This window comes from Festucalex cinctus, chromosome 5 (genome assembly GCF_051991245.1).
Source record: "Festucalex cinctus isolate MCC-2025b chromosome 5, RoL_Fcin_1.0, whole genome shotgun sequence".
In the NCBI taxonomy this organism is placed as follows: Eukaryota; Metazoa; Chordata; class Actinopteri; order Syngnathiformes; family Syngnathidae; genus Festucalex; species Festucalex cinctus.
The window spans coordinates 27213461-27231371 of NC_135415.1; the positions used below are offsets into that span (position 1 = coordinate 27213461).

The following is a 17911-nucleotide window of genomic DNA, read 5'->3' on the forward strand; positions in this document are numbered from 1 at the left end:
GTGCTGTGTACTTTTTGACTGTCTCATGAATGAAGATGATGATGCTTGGTCGATTATTTCAATAGATAACATTTAGTTCATTTTGCCTTGTAATTGCTAATCTGCTCCAGTACAGTACTAAACATTGTATTTTCTTATGTTCCCCGGTCAAAAATTTGGATGGAATTGTAGGGGACAACAATAAGACTGGTTGAAAGTCAAAAGTTTGTCAAGGAGGCCACGTCAGCAGTGCACACGATGAAACCCCCCCTGGTATCTTCCTAATGAACTTGTATGGGATAATGTGGATGTCTAAAAGAGCCTCTAAACTCAAGTTCTCATGAATACGGTTGCTTTAAATGGAATGTGAACATTTGGTGTTGCCCGTATTTCTGAATGAATATATCAAATGTGACAGCGGTGTCAGGACTCTTGACTGGGCCACTTGAGGTGTATTTTCTACTGTAAAAGCGGTAAGATTTTTTTATTATTTTTTTAATGAGTATGTTTGTGATGTGTGGACTTTATAGCAACTTATTTTGGACCGGTCGGCAAATGGGCACGTTCTGTAGAATACTACGACCTGATTGGATGATTCGCCAACTAGTGCACGCCTACCCTACTTCTGTTTTGACCAATCACTGCAACGAATGGGTTGGTGGTGCATGAATTAAAAAAAAAAAAAAAAAAGCACGGAGTGCATCTCGCTGTTCTTCTTAAAGGAAACTGTGAGTAATTCTGTGAGAACAAAATCAATCACAGCATCCATGCATTCGTCCACCAATGTCGCCATGTTTGGTTTGTTGTTTGTTCCTAAGTAATGGCTTCCTGATTTCGTCACAGCTACATTATTAGTTTTTTGGGTTTAGTTTTGTTAAACTAGAGTGATTTAAACATTCTGGTCTATAAAACCACACACAAAATGAACATTCAATGAATATTTTTTTGCATTTTACAAAAATTTGGGGTAAGTGACCTCATTTGTCATGAGGGACAATTTAGAGTATTACAGACCACAAAAAGCAGGCTTGACACTATCAGGATTTTTCAGCCAATCAGCGATTGAGTTTGACAAAAATGATCACCAATTCAATCAGAGAATGGAGCAAAATATGTCTTATTTCACGGAGCCGATCTCATTGATCAGTCTGGCAAATTAAGACATCAGAGCCAATCACCGATTTTGCATAAATTCAAAATGTCCGATCCAGCCAAACAGATGGGTGTAAAGTCTAACAAAAAGCATTGTTTGGAATTGGTGGCATTTATTTAATTAATTTAAATCAGCCAAATGCAATTCAAAGTGCTGAACAATTAAAACATCCGTAATACCAAAAAAAAAGAAAAAGAAAAAGCCACTCCTCCACCCCATATCCCCATGATTGTACCCACAGACACACACGCAAACCACAACATGGTGGGGCACAGAAGAACCCTGTGAGGAAAGGCACCCAGGAGGAGTTCATCCTCACTGAAAGGGATGATGGCCAACCACAGTGACCGCAGCGTTCTCCATACGGACTGAAGCGAGCCACAGCTCCCCGGGGCCAAGGGGCCACCGGGACAACCTCCCGCCTGCAGGAGAAGACCAGCCATCCGTCCCAGTGTGGAGGCTCCCCCTTGAGGAAACACTGAAGTTAAAACTTAGTAAGTACCAAACAAAAACATTTAAACACTAAAACAAACAAACAAACAAAACAAACAGTTCAAAACTAGACAAAAAAACTGAGTAAAAGTCAAAAACATTCTTCACACATTGCGAGGGTTTAAAATCTTGTAGTTTTGGTAAAAGTCTCTCTCTCTGACCTTCAGGACCGATGACTAAAACCACTGTTTTGTCCTGGTTGAGTTGCAGGAAATTTTCCACCATTCATAATTTAATATCTAAAATGTATTTTTAAAAGGGTATCAATATCAACGGGCCCCATGTCATCAGGTGACTTGGCGATGTACAGCTGTGTATCGTCAGCGTAACTGTGGAAGTTGACGCCGTGTCTCCTGATGACCTCCCCAAGGGGAAGCATGTAAAGATTAAAAAGTAATGGGCTTAAAATTGAACCTTGGGGAACCCCACATTTAATTTCATGGCTTCCTGAGGAACATGTATCCATACTTACAAAGAAATATCAGTGTGTGAGATAGGAATTAAGCCAGTTAAAAGCTGTACTGGAGATGCCACCAGGCTTTTTAACTCATTTGCTCCCAATAACGTGTAAATACGTTTTTTTTTAAATGTTGTAAGTGTCCCAAAGACGTATTTATACGTTTTTTTGTTTTTGTTTTGTTTTTATGGTAGAGCATACAGAAGGCTTTGATGCAGCCTCTCAACTGCAAAGAACGGTTGCAGAAATGGTAGTTATTACACAAACGGCCAGCAGGTGGCAGCAGAGCAAAGGAGTTCAACCAGGGCCATGTAGAAAAAAAGCTAAATTACTGACAATTTTAAATAATTTGTGAAAATTGATGAAACTTAGCTCTCTTCTAATGCTAATTGCTGCAAAACGGAAACAGATAGAAACATCCTTTTTTTTTTCCTGATGAAAGAAGAGACTTTAATCTTTCTTTTGGTAGGTTCCAAGCTTTTATAGCAATTGAACACAATATTCTGTGGGACAAAATCAGTCAAAATCCAGTAAAACAGCCGGGAGTGAACGGGATTGCTTCTGTGAAAATGGCGGCGAGTGAATGAGTTAATAAAGTCTGTTTAATAAAATGTGCTGATCTACTCTATCAAAATCAGCACTTAAATCCAGTAGCGCCAAGACTGTCACCTTTTTCAGGTCTCCATTACAACTGATATCATTTGAAGTCTTTAAAAGGGCGTCTCGGTACTGTGGTTCATCCGAAAAACCAGACTGACATTTTTCTAAAATATTATATGTATCTACGTTCTTGTTGCGTCGGTTCCAGTCAAAGATTCGTGCGATAAATAAAGGACCTTGGAGAGGATGTTTTGAAAAGCCATTTTTTGCTTCTTAATATGGTAACACTCAGGAAGACGTGACTGAAAGCAAATCTGTCCGCAGCCTTGAACTTGCCGGTGACGTCCGAGGCGCCTTTTGTTATACCTCACAATCGTCAATGTGAATAACCTGGAGGTGGAAAGAAACGAGTGTTACCTGCGCGCATGCTTCAACCAAAGACCAACATCATGACTGTGTCTGCTCACAATGCAAAGTGCTGTCATTGGCTGAATGCCTCCCACTGCTGCCACTCATATGTGACATATATTAGTCTTGGCTGCCTGCTTCCACCACTCTCTCCTATTGCCCGGATTTGCTGCTCTAACCTGCTGGAGTCTCGATACTGAAAACAATCAGAGGGAACCACATTCAAGGGTGACATTCGTTAAGGTAGGTCTGAGTTTTGGAGGACTCCATCCCACCATTGTTTATAGTATCTTTGTTTTCTTTATCCTTGCTCATGTTTATCAGTGATCTTTTTTGTGCCACGAATCATCAGCCTGGATGTTTGTCATCGCGTAAAATGAAGCCGCATTATTTTATCTGCTGGAGCTTATTTAAGCAAAGATGAGGCAACGATATTTATTTTTCCTTGTAAGAGTCATGATAAACAGTTCAGGAATGACATTTCACTGTTGCCTCATTACATATGCTGTCTTGTGTCAGGGATGGATGAAGGGCAGGACTGACCCCTTTAATGAAACATAGATGGCGGTTTGAATGTCATCCTGAGCATAAAAAGAAAAGAAAAAAAGAAAAGAAAAGAAACGCTCCAAACATAGGTTAAAAGCTGACTCTGGTCACAGTCCTTCCAAATGCAACCTGTCTGCGTTCTGTCGATTCGGCTTACAAGAGAATGACTTTTGATTGTACGAATAAATTGAACACAACTTTGCCAGTACAGCAACTTTAATCAAACATTTGATGTCATGAGTGGTTATTGATGATAAATTATGTTGGAATCCACACATAGAAAATGTTAACTCATTTACTCCCAATAACGTATAAATACGTTTTTTTAATGTTCTAAGTATCCCAAAGACGTATTTATACTTTTTTTTTGTTTTTTATGGTAGAGCATACAGAAGGCTTTGATGCAGCCTCTCAACTGCAAAGAACGGTTGCAGAAATGGTAGTTATTACACAAACGGCCAGCAGGTGGCAGCAGAGCAAAGGAGATCAACCAGGGCCATGTAGAAAAAAAGCTCAAATACTTACAATTTTGAATAGATTTGTGAAAACTGATGAAACTTAGCTCTCTTCTAATGCTAATTGCTGCAAAACGGAAACAGATAGAAACATACTTTTGTTTTTTTCCTGATGAAAGACTTTAATCTTTCTTTTGATGGGTTCCATGCTTTTATAGCAATTGAACACAATATTCTGTGGGCCTTGCAAAATCAGTCAAAATCCAGTAAAACAGCCGAACGGGACTGCTTCTGTGAAAATGGCTGGGAATGAATGAGTTAAAAGGAAAATGTCAAAAATCATACGGATACTCTATAAAACTAAGGATGTCCTGCTGTCCAAAAAACAAACTACAACAACCTTACAAACGCGTGTTTTGTTTGTTTGCAGGCTGTGTGCTTTGAATGAGCGAGTGAACCCTTCTTCAGGATGACGCCGGCGCATTTTCGGCATGGGTGAGTCAACGGAGGTTCCAACAGTTGGCAATTCTCTGCTGAAGGCCGTCTATCTGAGTCGCCTGCGTCTGACTCGGCTGCTTCTGGAGGGAGGGGCCTACGTCAACGAGAGCAATGAAAATGGCGAGACGCCGCTGATGGTGGCTTGCAAGACACGTCACTCGGACACGCAGAGTGTGCCCAAACACAGAATGGTCCAGTAAGTTCCATTTATGGGGATGTTGTGGACACGGGTGGGTTTTCTTTTTATTGTACTATGGTTGATTTAATTACTCTCCACTTTGAGTTGCATTATAATTAGAGCTGTCAAACGATGACATTTTTTAATCAGATTAAATCACATCTTAGAATTTTGATTAACTCATTCACTCCCAGCCATTTTCATGTTATTTTGCTATAAAAACATGGAACCTACCAAAAGAAAAATGTGTCTCTTCTTTCATCAGGGAAAAAAAAAAAAAAAAAAGTACATTATATTTTTTTTTCTGTTTTATGTTTTGTAGCAATTAGCATTATAATTAGCTAAGTTTGATTATTATGCACAAACCTGTTGAAAATACTGGGAAAAAAGAGCTTGTTGCAACATGGACCTGGTTGATCTCTTATACTTTGCTGCCATCTGCTGGCGTTTTTTTTTTTTTTTTTTTAAGCAACCACTTCAGGTCAGAAACTGCATCAAAGCCTTCATACAAAAACTCTTTAAAAAAAAAAACAAAAAAAACAAAAAAACGTATAAATACGTTTTTGGGAGTGAATGAGTTAATCACGATTAATCACTTAATTACAAAGGCGTTTTTAGCAACATTTTTTTTACCCCCCAAATTTAAAGTACACCTGTTATGTGTTAATTCTTTCTCAACATTTAATGTTATGACGATCATCTTCAAAAATTTTGATCATCCACTCCACACACCCATTCTCCTCTTTTTCTAATCAGTTACTTACTTGTTCATTAAAAGAAATTGTCAATGTGATGAAAAATATTCTGAATGTCACACGGAAACATTTATTAAATGCTTACCTTAATGCATGTAGTTATGTTTATGTGCTACACCTTTAACATAACCATCCGCTGTCAGCTAAAGGATAATCTGCAGTCAAAATTAATAATGTGATTAATACATGATTAATGCGATTTTTTTTTTTGTGATGAACTCTTTTACTGCCACACATTATAAAAAAAAAACACTTTAATATTACAAAGGCTTTGATCATTTACATCATCCTTGAAAACGTTCAATTTCATCATGTTTCATTGTAATTTCATATGCAATGAGTCCATTTAAAAGAGATACAATGCTGCCATCTGCTGGCCATAGATAGTGAGTGTTTTTGATTCCACAACTCATTGACCAGGCAGCGCGTGCTGCACTTAGACGGTGATTAAAAAAATAAATAAAAATCATTTATGTTTATGGCGGCATACGTCGTGATTTTACTAATCGTTATTAAACTTTTTTGGCGGTCAAAGAGTTAATTAATTAGTGAACACTTTAACTTTGATAGCACTAATTATAATGTATAAAAGGTGCTATATTACTGAAGCGTGGAGCTGCCAATGTAGGGGGGGGGGGGGGGGGGGGGGACGACGAACAACGAACCTCAATCATGCACTGCAGACAAAATAAATCGTAAAGTTACAGATGTTTTTTTTCCACTCACGTCTACGCAAATAATACCCCATGGAATTATGGGAAAGTATGCAATGTTTGTGGCATTTAGCCTACAAGTACATTTGAACGTATTTGCGACTACATTTGAACTTATTTAAATATGTTTGTATTATACAACTAAACCTTGATTTGATTTATCCCTATAAACCAAATAGTAAATGCATGTTTTTGTTCCATGTTTTAGGTATCTGCTGGAAAATGGCGCCGATCCAAACATTCAAGACAAGAGCGGGAAAACTGCCCTGATGCATGCGTGCCTCGGACAGGACGGAGCTGAGATCCTGTCCCTGCTTCTGAGCAGCGGTGCCGATCCAACTCTGGAGGACCACTCCGGCTTATCGGCACTCGTTTACGCCGTTAATTCGGGTAACAGGGGCATCCTCAAGATCCTCCTGGATGCTTGTAAAGCGAAGGGAAAGGAGGTCATCATCATCACCACCAACAAGCTCCCATCTGGCCATCAGACAACAAAGCAGTACCTAAATGTGCCACCACCCGCTGACCTTGAGGAGAATCCGCATTGCGCACCAACCTGCTCGTCTCCATTTGGCGTCCAAAGACGAGTTCCTCCACAAGGTTCCTCGGCAAGTGCTTCTCCTCAGCCTGGTAGTCCCCTTCTCAGCCTCAGAAATCCTAAGTGTCCCGGTTTATTGGTTAGCTTCAGCCCATCTCAACCAGATTCTCTTATTCAACATCCTAATCCATTAAATGTAGACAAGAGGCTTAATCTCCAGAGATTACACTCGCAGAAAGGGGTCAAACATCCACCCGTACTTCTTCAGAAGGGCCAGACCTCGTCGTTGGCAGAGGAGCAAGTCGAATTTCCACCAGAGGACGTCTCGTCTCTCAGAGGCCTCAACTTCCAGAGTCTCCCTCCGTCTGTTTCGCGCCACCATAGCATGGACATGAAGGATGGACTCCTGAAAGCGATGGACAATATATCGGAGAACGACAACAAAGCGCGAGGTCCAAGAGGCTTTGCTCGAAAGATGTCATACGACAGTGTGGCAAGCGGACAGCACTCCACTTCGCACCCTAACTTGCACCACGAAAACAATCTCCCGTTTCCCCTTGAATCCAGTCCTGCCGATGGGAATACATCAGACGGTCTTCGGCAGTTAAATATTTCCAGTCTGCAAAACATCGTTCATCGACGTAATTTTGGTATTGACCATTACAGTTCAGACTCTCAGTTGCCGCAGTTTGGCAGCAAAGACAAAAGCTCAAATTGCCTGACAAAAGGGCCGGACAGGCCCAAGCTGACAAGCAGCAGGTCCTCAACCCTGTCATGCTCCAGAGAGTCTCTGGAATGTTCTGTCCAGAGACGAGGTGCCGTTGGACTGGAGCGAAGAGGCTCAGGGGCCCTTCTGCAGGATCACATCTCCTCCACTCGGCCTGGGTACCTCCCCCCTCTGAACCCGCATGCTCCCATTCCTGATATTGGTGTCAACTCTGTCACTCTGTGCCCGCTGGCTGCAAGTAACAAAACGCTCAATATCGTTTGTAAGGGATCGAAGCCTGCCCTGCCGTGCGTACCTATTTTCCCAAAGGCAATGGAAACCAGTAAAATGCTTTGGAGGCGCCACTCCATGCAGAGTGAGCAGATTAAGCAGTTGTCCAACTTTGACGAATAGTCGGACTAGTCGTTAACGGCTCCGATTCATTTCCGCTTCTTCTCTCAGCTTCACCAATTGCAACCACCGGAAATGAGACGTCATAGGAAGTCCAAATATGGTCGTAGGGGGTGGGGTCAAAACAGGACATGTCCTCAGCCACCGGAAGTATGACATCACAGGAAGTCCAAATATGGGTGTAGGGGGTAGGACTTAGACAGGAAGTGAAGGGGTGGGACTGAGCCTCGACGTCAAGGGGGTGGGACTTGGACCGGAAGTTAGGGGCAGGACCGGAAGTGACGTCACAACTGTCAAAGTGATTTAACAGGAAGTGAACTGTATTAATCTCTGTGAGAGTTTGAAGCATAGCTAGATGGATGTGTATTTACATGGTGAAACAAATATGTCTGCCTCACAAAGTTCATTTTAGTCAAATACTTTGGGCTGAGTGGATGAAAGTGTGTGTTGAGATTTCAGTAAAATCTTCAAACTCCAGTCTGGTCTCCAACTCTCCTCCATTCATACGCTCACAGCCTACATCTGTACACAGGACAGTACAATGTAATAGTTCATAAGACAAGTTTATGGGTTAGGCTATAATGTCTTAAAACAGTTGTGTGTGTGTGTGCGCATAATAATGTGGTGTATGCGTGTACACGCAGTTAAGAAGTGAATGTTGAAGGTTGAGTGCAACCGTTGCCACAGGCAACCCGTTTTCCTTTTGAGCATACAGTACTTGCTTCAAGGATGCATGCTTACGAATTGGCAATTTGGATAAAAGGCTTTCTGAAGAGAAAAGCTCTTCTCAAATAAAAAGAAGGCTGAACAATACAATATGTGTTGGGCTAATTAACTAGCCGAGTGATGAACAAGTAAATGCAGCTTATTTTGACAGATTTTATTCCAAAAATTAGACACATTTTGACAGTAGATGATGGTTGTATGATCCTGCTGTGGGATTCCATTAGCCAAACGTTACAAAAGCAAAACGATGACACTTCACAGTGCATATGCAAAATGACTCAAACCTAAGAAGTGTGATGTTACAACCAAAATGGGTCTAGTTTACAATTTTTTTTACATGAAACAAAAAAAAAAAAGAAAAGAGGTACCTAAAAAAAAAGAAATCTATAAAATGGCTGCATTTCCTAAATTGTATTGTAAATGTTAATTCAATTACTTACGGTCATAATAGGTCGAATAGTATCTTCTCTTGACGAGATTAGCATGGATGCTGTTATAGCAGTAGTTTTAGCATAAACAAATACATTTCTTCATTAAACGAAGACACAAAACATTTCTGTGCATAAAAAGAGAACTTATTTATGTGTATGAATAACAAAAAAAAAAAAGTGGTACAGTGACCATCCAGAGTTTTGGAGGTTCTCATTTTCAGCCTGACTAATGATTGCTCATGTCTCATCTTGTAGACTTTTTGTCAGCTCTTTCCTTAGCGGTTCTGGTAGGTCATAGCAGATCCTCCTGACGTCGAAGCATGTTCTATAAGGCAAAAGGTCATCTACTTTTAAGTGGTCGTTCTGGCCGGTCCACACCGTGAGAGAATACCTGCACACAACAAATGTGTAAAACTATTTTAAAACACATTGTAGGGCAATTAAAGTATCACATGTAATTCCTCATTCGTGATAGCATTTCCTTGTTGAATGTTGAACAGCGAGAGGCGCTTCTTGCATTTCTAGCTGGTAAGATGTTCGTGCTTTTCCCCCCTTCGATAAGAACGAACATGAAATTTTCACCTGTGGAACACTTTGTTATTAGGGGTTAGGATAGTGGATCTTTTATAACATGCATTGAAAAATGTATCCAAAATGAAATCTTTTAATTTTGGACATGTATGCACGCATTGTGTCCATATTTAAAACAGCCTTTTTTTTCATACTACATCTGGTTAGGAAAGTGCACGAACCCATGTGGCCCCCCAGTAGCACTGATGAAGTTGTCCATCCCTGCTTGAGACACATTTTGGTTCACAGGTCGATTAACCACGTGCATAAATTGGCATCCATAAGTAATCACATGGACACGACATGGCAGAACGACCGACAGTTAATACTGTATGTCCATAATGTGCACGCTAATATGATGATTTGTATTTCTGTGGGGCTTCACTGGACGAAACTGAGCCGTTGGTGACCCGTGACTGATTGAATGAATCATCGCAGCCTCTTACCTACATTCCCCTTTCCCACTTAATGCTGCAGCACTCACCTCCATCACAACGGGAGGCGCAGTTTGAGCCGCCCACTCGGGTCTGTGGGCCCAAGAACACATTGCCTTGTTGTTGCACTTGCTCACTCGATGCTTGTCAAGGCTTACACGTGGCCAAAGGTGCCTTTGCTTACTTTAGTTCAACACTAAATAATGCCCGTTTGCACAACTGCATTGCAAGTTACATTATACTCATCACGGGCATAAATGTCACATTCATTTGGGGCTTTTGATCAGTTTTTTTTTAATGCAAGGTGGAATGATAATACAACATACAATTTCAATCATTTTGATAATATGACAACTCTTTTCATCAGAATTGGTTGAGTCCATTTAAAGTAGCTTGCCACTGCTTTTAAGCATAATCGACATCTGGGGTCACCAAGAGGTCCTTCTTGGCTACTGATTAGGGATGTAACAAAAAGGGCAATAATGTGATATCATGATATTAAAACTGCCACAATATCGTCGTCGTTATGTTGACAATATTTAAAACGAACACAGTTAAGAAAGTCAGGCTGATTTCCATTTGTGAAGTTCTGGCACCCTCTAGTGGCTACTTTATTAGTGCAATTCAATTTTCATTAGGGATGTTTTGGCCTTCTATGTTTCAAATCTATGTTAATTGTCAGATGAAGGGGAACCTAATTTGCTTGTGAAGCGATCAATGTGTGCTTGCATTAGCAAGTAAGTGCCTCCATATTGTTATTAGAGATTGTAGGTGGTGTATATGCATTGCTGTTATGTACAAAAGCACAATATTGTGTGCGTGTTTTTTTGTTTTTTTTTGTTTTTTTAGTATGAGCTCTTTTTTTTTTTTTTTTTTTTACAATATTGTGATCTTTTTATAAATTATCGCCAACCCCCCAACAATATCGTGATAATTATCATATCGTGACCTTGATATTGTGATAATATCGTATTGTGATGTTTGGATATCGTTACTACTGACTAATGCAAAGGGCTACTGGTTTGACAGACTCTTCACAAATAAAATTTTATGAAATTACCTTTAATCATATGTTATTAATACATTTTTTTGTGAAGACACTGATCATCTGAATTATTTCTCATGAGAACTAGCAAACAGATAAATGACAATATGCAACACTTATCTATAGATGTCCTCTCTTTGGATAGATTTTTATTTTTGCCTCAAATCTACAGTCGGACACCATTGGTGTTTCAACAATGATGAAAAACGCACATTCGCAATGATTTTGGAACGGATCGTGCTGGATATAATTAGGATTGTTGAACGGATTGATCTCAAAGAGATTAAATAAAAATAAAAATGACATGTGCGAGGCAGTCACCTGTCGGACTGTTGCAGCAGCCACGTGAGCTCCGAGAACGACTGGGCCAAAAGGGCCGCCCGTACTGGGAAGGTGACGAGATGTTCCAGGCCTCCGCATATGTTCTGCATCTCATGCACCATTTCCCAACTGTAACCTGAAAAATACGTTATGTCACGCTTGAGAGAGTCTTGAGCAGCTTCAAATTGGAACACGGTGACGCCCCTTTAATTTGTTATGCTGATAGGTGAAGAATTCCACAAAAATGGCGGCCACTTGTTACGTTGCTTGTCACATAGCCAGTAGTATAATTGTGAAAATACACGTACTATAAACGGTTAACAGCCAAGATGACACAAGGCAATAGCACAAACTGATGCGTTCTCACCTGGGTTATCAGTCCCTGCAGTCCACTTTGTGGTCCAGCCAAGGGAGAGTACAATGTTAGTGGGAAGAGTCTTTACAGCAGCCAGGAAAGCTTGATGTGCCAACGGTTTGTCCTGACTTCCAGGTCCTGGGAGGACATCAGCATTGATCCACACAGGAAAGGTCATCTTGGCCAGCATTTCCTGCAACAGCGCCACAGAAAGAGACACCGCCTCCTGGCTGCATGGAAGCGTCAAAATGGGTTAACGTTACATCAGCTCTCACAACTTTGAAAGAACACAATCGGATCACATCTCACCTCTTGAAGTCTAGTTTGATCCCCTTGTCATGCAACTTAACACATTCAAGCCACTCCTTCAGTGTGATGTCACTGTCGGTGTCAGGAGGGTGGCCCATGATTGGCTCCTTAGGGTCACGACCTCTTACGATTATGTCAGCCTCAATCATATGAGTGGGACCTTCAGAATAAAAGATGTTTTTTTTTGTTTTTTTTTTATTTGTGTAGAAAAAAAAATGTGTTTGAATTATATTACTAAGTAGATGAAAATGCTAGAATTGAATTTTTAACCAAATGGTTTGAATTCCACAGTGTATAGCAAAAACAAAGAGCAAACAAACACTTAAAAACAACAACAACAAAAAACTGTTTTGATCATTAGTATCGTAAATCTTACTCCGTATGTAACAGCTAATACGTCTCAGGTATTCACTGTTGACATTAAATGAATATTGGTTGGGTTCCAACGAAAGTTTGAATTCAAGCACCTTCGCATATATTACCCATGGTGAGTTTGCTGTACAGGACTTTGTAAATGAAAAAAAGAGATGTCCCACCTTGGAGAGCCTCGGTCAATTTGCCCCTGCTGTTCACTGCGTGTGACCATCTCACCTCAGCAGCGTCTTTTTTCTTTATCTGACCCTGAAAATATTCCAACAACTGTTCACACATGTCTTTACATCGCCTTGTGACATTGCTTTGTTTCAAGACAGGGTTTTGGACGATTCCAATGGCTGCATAAAGACTCACATGAGACTTAAAAAACTTGCAAATAAGTAATCTAAGTAACGTAATTTTTACATGTTGAATGAATATCTTCGTCTTTGCTGGTTTAACCCCCTAATAATAAAGATTCGAATACCTTCCTAATTACAGTTCACCCCTCCCGCTCTCCCGAATGGTTCAGTCCTGCCGGAAAACGGAAATACATGCTGCATTCGACGACCATTCAGACATTCAGACAAAAAAAAAGTACACAGTCGGGAACGCCATTCAAACTGGGAGAGCCGAGCCGCGAAATCGGAGGCGAGGGGTAGCGAATGTTGCCTTTTCGGCTTGCTTGATGCAAAACGTTGCAAAGACAAACACTCGCCACCACTGATTTACCTATGAATGGATTGTCAATGCCGCTCGGAGAAGTGAAGCCACCGGCGGCCATCTTACGTTGCCACTCAGTGAATGGCGGTCTGTTGCAAAGAAAAATGCTTAATCTCTGGGTGCCACTCAAAGATTTGTCTCCATCATTTTGTTAGAACCATCCACAATCAAGTGGCTGTAAAGCACATCAGGAATACATATGCTGCAAAATGTACTGCAAACCTAACCTCTGAGTTCACAATATTGAGATAATCTTTGAATAAGTTGGCAATTAAAGTGTCAACGTAAGATGGCTGCCGTTTGGCTTCAGCCGCGAGGGACCCATTGACCGTCTACGTAGTCATATGTAATGCTGCATTCGTTGAAATCGGAAAAATCCCAGTTGGATTTTCCCGTTCGAGGCGAACGTAAAACACAAACACATTTTGGCCTCTAGCAAACTTGCCTTCTCGCAATAAATCAAATAGAAAAGGAGCAATGACGAATGAGGTTAATATTATGTATTTATACGGCATCTTGAAGTTGGTGAGCGAAGTCGTCCTTTTTTTTTTCCCCACTTCGCAAGTGGGATTTCAAGGGGGCGTTCCCGTACACACTTCCTGGTATGAAGTTGGAAAAGACCAATTTCCCACTTTCCACCTTCCCCGAATGCAGCATAAGTCCATGCTTGCCGCACACTCAAACCTTTGCAGAGAAATTTTGAACACGTTCAAAATTTGATGGAAGGATTGGCCAGTCTTTTTCAAAACAATATTTTATATGGTGTGAAGTTGTTAACATGTCGATCGTGACGTTATCGTCAGTCCACTGAGTAGTGCACCGGAAGTTGTGTGAATTGGTTTCAAATAAGAGCACAACAGGAAGTACTGTTTTAGCTAACTCATGTTACTGTTTTAACAGCATTTGATAAATCTGACTTGATAAATCTGAAGTATAGTATACTATGTTATCTATCAATGCCTGACTATTGGTCTCTTTTTTGCCGATTTTAACTATTTATGTTCGCATGCTTGTTTAGGAAAAAAATTACCACCACACATTAACAGAAACCCAGTGGTGTATATTGAGAAGGAGTTCATGGGTACAAGTCCTGTATTTACATAGTGCATTTTCCTGAGTGAAAACGGAAGACCGTGCCTTTAATAATATGTTGGAGGGAATTGTATGATATTTTAGATTGCTAAACTAATATTGGGTAATTTTTGTATGTGGATTATTCCAAATTTGATGGCTGGGATGTAAAATGATGACAATTCCAATTCATGGACCAGCTGCATCAGGTTGGATCCATCCTGCTGTGTGTTGCGAAATGCTGAGAATTGAGCAGGTTGTGCTTCCTGGCTGTTTTTGGAACAGCGTTATCAAACTGATAAGAGCCCTGCTGACATTTAAAAACAACGAAGGTCTGACAGAGGTTAGAAACAAGACACCCATGAACACAGGTAAGATTATGACATGCACCTGTTCATACTGTCTGCTACTGCTTTGTACTACTTGGAACTAATGTAACAAAATAACTGGGCAAAATTAAGTCTCAAATATTTATAATTCGGTCTAACAATTAGCATGATTTGGAAGATTATTTTTGTCATCATCACTGAGAAACTGAAAAGGCTTTTTAAAGACAGTGTACTCATTTATGTGGTCAGTCATTGCGTGAGATAAAGTATAGTTTGCCTAAGTGCAGGGCTGCTCGATTATGGAAAAAATTAATAATCATGATTATTTTGGCAATTTTTTTTTTTGTACAAACCAAGAAAATGTTTAATCATGCAAAAATATTAAGATCAATTTAAAAAATAGAAACACTATAATTATATAAGTTCCTTTTGGACCAAGCAGAATTTATAATAATATATATTTATAATAATATATATTTATATATTTATGTTGGCAAAAACTCGAGGTTGGAGTGCAATGTGCATTGTGCAGTAGGACGATCATTAATTTTTGGTACAAAACAAGAAAATGTTTAAATGTAAAAAATAAATTAATAAATACAAATATTATGACAAATAAAATTGTTTGGAAAAACTATAATTACAAAAATATTAGTTATTTTAAAATGAAAAAGGGTGCAAATGTATAAATTTAAACAATTCAAAAATGTATATTATTTTTTTTACGATTATGCTGATTATAATAATATATATTTATGTTGGCAAAAACTTGAGGTTGGAGTGCAACGTGTATTGTGTAGTAGGACGATCAATTATTTGAAACAAAAAAATGTTTAAATGTAAAAAACAAATAAAAATATTAAGGCAAATAAAATTGCTAGGAAAAACTGTAATTAAATAATATTAAATTAGTTATTTTAAAATAAAAATAAAAGGTGCAAATGTATAAATTAAAAAAATTAGTATTAATAATTTATTTATTTATTTATTTTTTTTTACGAATATGCTGATTTTGTAATTGTGGAGTGTAATAATTGAAATTGTAATTGAATTCCGATTAATTGCACAGCCCTACCTAAGTGCATGCAAAATTTTTATCTGTCTAAAAATATGAATGTAATTCATTTTACACGTTACAGTAAAATAATCTGAAATGTGAAATTACTCCACCTTCTCCTCCTAATATGTCGATTGTCTGTTTCCCTCAACAGCCATGGCCTCAAGTCTGTCCTTCCTCCTTCTGGTGCTATGTGCCCTGCCCGTGGCTCAGGCCCAGCTCAAGGTGTTTAACTTGCGCGCCAGCGGTCTCCCCTCTGACATTTTGGGGATCACAGACGGTTATGTCAATGTGTTTTGCGGCTCCGCCACTCTGGGCACAACAACGGTCCGCGAGGACACTGTTAACCCTTGGTGGGAGGAGAAGTTCTCCTACTTCAAGGCCCAGGAGAGTGATGTGTTGAGGCTTGAGGTTCATGACCGTGATCTTCTCTTTGATGACCTGCTCGGAGTGTGCCAGAGACAGATCCGACCTGGAACACATGAGCACGACTGCTACTTGGAGGAAGGTGGCACCCTCCATTATGCCTACACCTTTGGCCAAAACAACCAATAAGCATTGAATCCAACTGATCTTGCACAAGTTAGCCTTTCCTCAGAGAATCTCTGAAGAACGTATACACAATTAAAACTGTGGATGTCTGATTTCAGTCATTCCTAAATCCTTGTTTACCAACAACTGTTCCCCAATGCAAAAGAAAAATAAAGTGTCTTTCAACAATCAAACGACACACTATATGCTGTGGATACATTGTCAAAAGACAAACACGACACAATGGCACACAATGAGTGTTTTATACTTGACAAGATTTTATAAACTCAGAAATAACAGATTTATGAAAGGAATACAGTATATGTACTATATTTATGTGATTGAAATGTATTAACTCATTTGCTCCCAATAACATATAAATACGTTTTTTTTATGTTTTGTGTCCCAAAGACGTATTTATACTTTTTTTTTTTTTAATGCTAGACTACAGAAGGCTTTGATGCAGCCTCTCAACTGCAAAGAACGGTTGCAGAAATGGTAGTTATTACACAAACGGCCAGCAGGTGGCAGCAGAGCAAAGAAGATCAACCAGGGCCATGTTTAAAAAAAAAGCTCAATTACTCACAAGTTTAAATAGATCTGTGAAAATTGATGAAACTTAGCCATATTCTAATGCTAATTGCTGCAAAACGGAAACAGATAGAAGTATACTTTTTTTTTTTTTTCCTGATGAAATAAGACTCTTTAATCTTTCTTTTGATAGTTATTTCAATAGAACACAATATTCTGTGGGCCTTGGAAAATCAGTCAAAATCCAGTAAAACAGCCGGGAGCGAACGGGATTGCTTCTGTGAAAATTGCTGGGAGCGAATGAGTTCCATCATGTTGCTAGTCAGAATCAAAATCATCTTTTTATTGGCCAAGTATGTAAAAATGCACAAGGCATTTGTCTCCGGCAGTGTGAGCTGTGCTAGTATTTCAGTAACAAGCAACTACTGTATGACAAAGATGTAACTCATAAGGCTTTCCATAATGTTAAGTGCTGCAATACTGTCCACTGCTGTGCAAACAATGCGGACAATCATCAAGCAAACGTGACCAACAGTGCAGTCATAGTGATGCAACTTTGGATGTGCAATAACACATAAAGCCCTTGAGCATTTTTAAGGGTTTAGTACAGTAGAATATTGACCCACAATAGTCATTGAACTGTTATAGTTGTGTTCAATAAAGTATATAGCTCCTTAGTCAGAACGGCAAAAATGACCAACGTGAATCACAGCCAGAATAAACCTGGTTTGACATGACTGCTTTAATTGTATTGAATATAATTCGACAAATACCCATTCATAAAACAGCAGTATCGAGGCACGCCATCCATAGCACCAGAAAAGTGACGACACATCAAAACACATGTAGCCTACTATTTTTTTTCATTTATTTATATCAGTGAATATGCCACAATCAGGCAGAACAGTGAGTGTCACTCTAATAAAAAATAATAAAATACATAACAATACATTCACTAAAGTACTATTATGCTAAAATAACGTGCAGAAATACACTTACTAAAAAGTGCTATTAAACTAAATTACTTATATACTGTGAGGGTTGACATTTCTGATGATCAATCAACAATTTCTTTAGTTAGTAATATTATGTATTTACAGTTCTGATGGTGATGGGAGTGAGATTCCACTCATTAGCAGCCCGAACAGAGAAAGCGGTTTGAAGAAAAGCGCTTTTCGTCAAGGGAACATTGCAATCTCCCATTGCTGCACCTCTGCTGTCGGATGTTCATAAAA

General features: G+C 39.3%; 3 protein-coding genes across 3 annotated transcripts; 2 read left to right on the forward strand and 1 right to left on the reverse strand.

Moving 5' to 3' along the window:
• The first annotated feature begins 3001 nt into the window (after nucleotides 1–3001).
• On the forward strand, nucleotides 3002–8058 carry ankrd34bb (ankyrin repeat domain 34Bb). The gene is made up of 3 exons (XM_077520901.1): nucleotides 3002–3332; nucleotides 4521–4784; nucleotides 6443–8058. Exons 2-3 carry the CDS (start codon nucleotides 4582–4584, stop codon nucleotides 7890–7892), a joined length of 1653 nt encoding a protein of 550 aa, XP_077377027.1. The 5' UTR covers nucleotides 3002–3332; nucleotides 4521–4581; the 3' UTR covers nucleotides 7893–8058.
• A 696-nt stretch (nucleotides 8059–8754) lies between these two features.
• Nucleotides 8755–12856, reverse strand: fam151b (family with sequence similarity 151 member B). Its single transcript, XM_077522360.1, has 5 exons — nucleotides 12617–12856; nucleotides 12081–12240; nucleotides 11784–12001; nucleotides 11417–11552; nucleotides 8755–9437 (listed from the first exon to the last, which is right to left on the reverse strand). Exons 1-5 carry the CDS (start codon nucleotides 12729–12731, stop codon nucleotides 9284–9286), a joined length of 783 nt encoding a protein of 260 aa, XP_077378486.1. The 5' UTR covers nucleotides 12732–12856; the 3' UTR covers nucleotides 8755–9283.
• A 1021-nt stretch (nucleotides 12857–13877) lies between these two features.
• Nucleotides 13878–16311, forward strand: LOC144019610 (uncharacterized). Its single transcript, XM_077522775.1, has 2 exons — nucleotides 13878–14599; nucleotides 15769–16311. The coding sequence occupies exons 1-2, from the start codon at nucleotides 14401–14403 to the stop codon at nucleotides 16167–16169; spliced, it is 600 nt and encodes a 199-aa protein (XP_077378901.1). The 5' UTR covers nucleotides 13878–14400; the 3' UTR covers nucleotides 16170–16311.
• Nucleotides 16312–17911: the final 1600 nt, after the last annotated feature.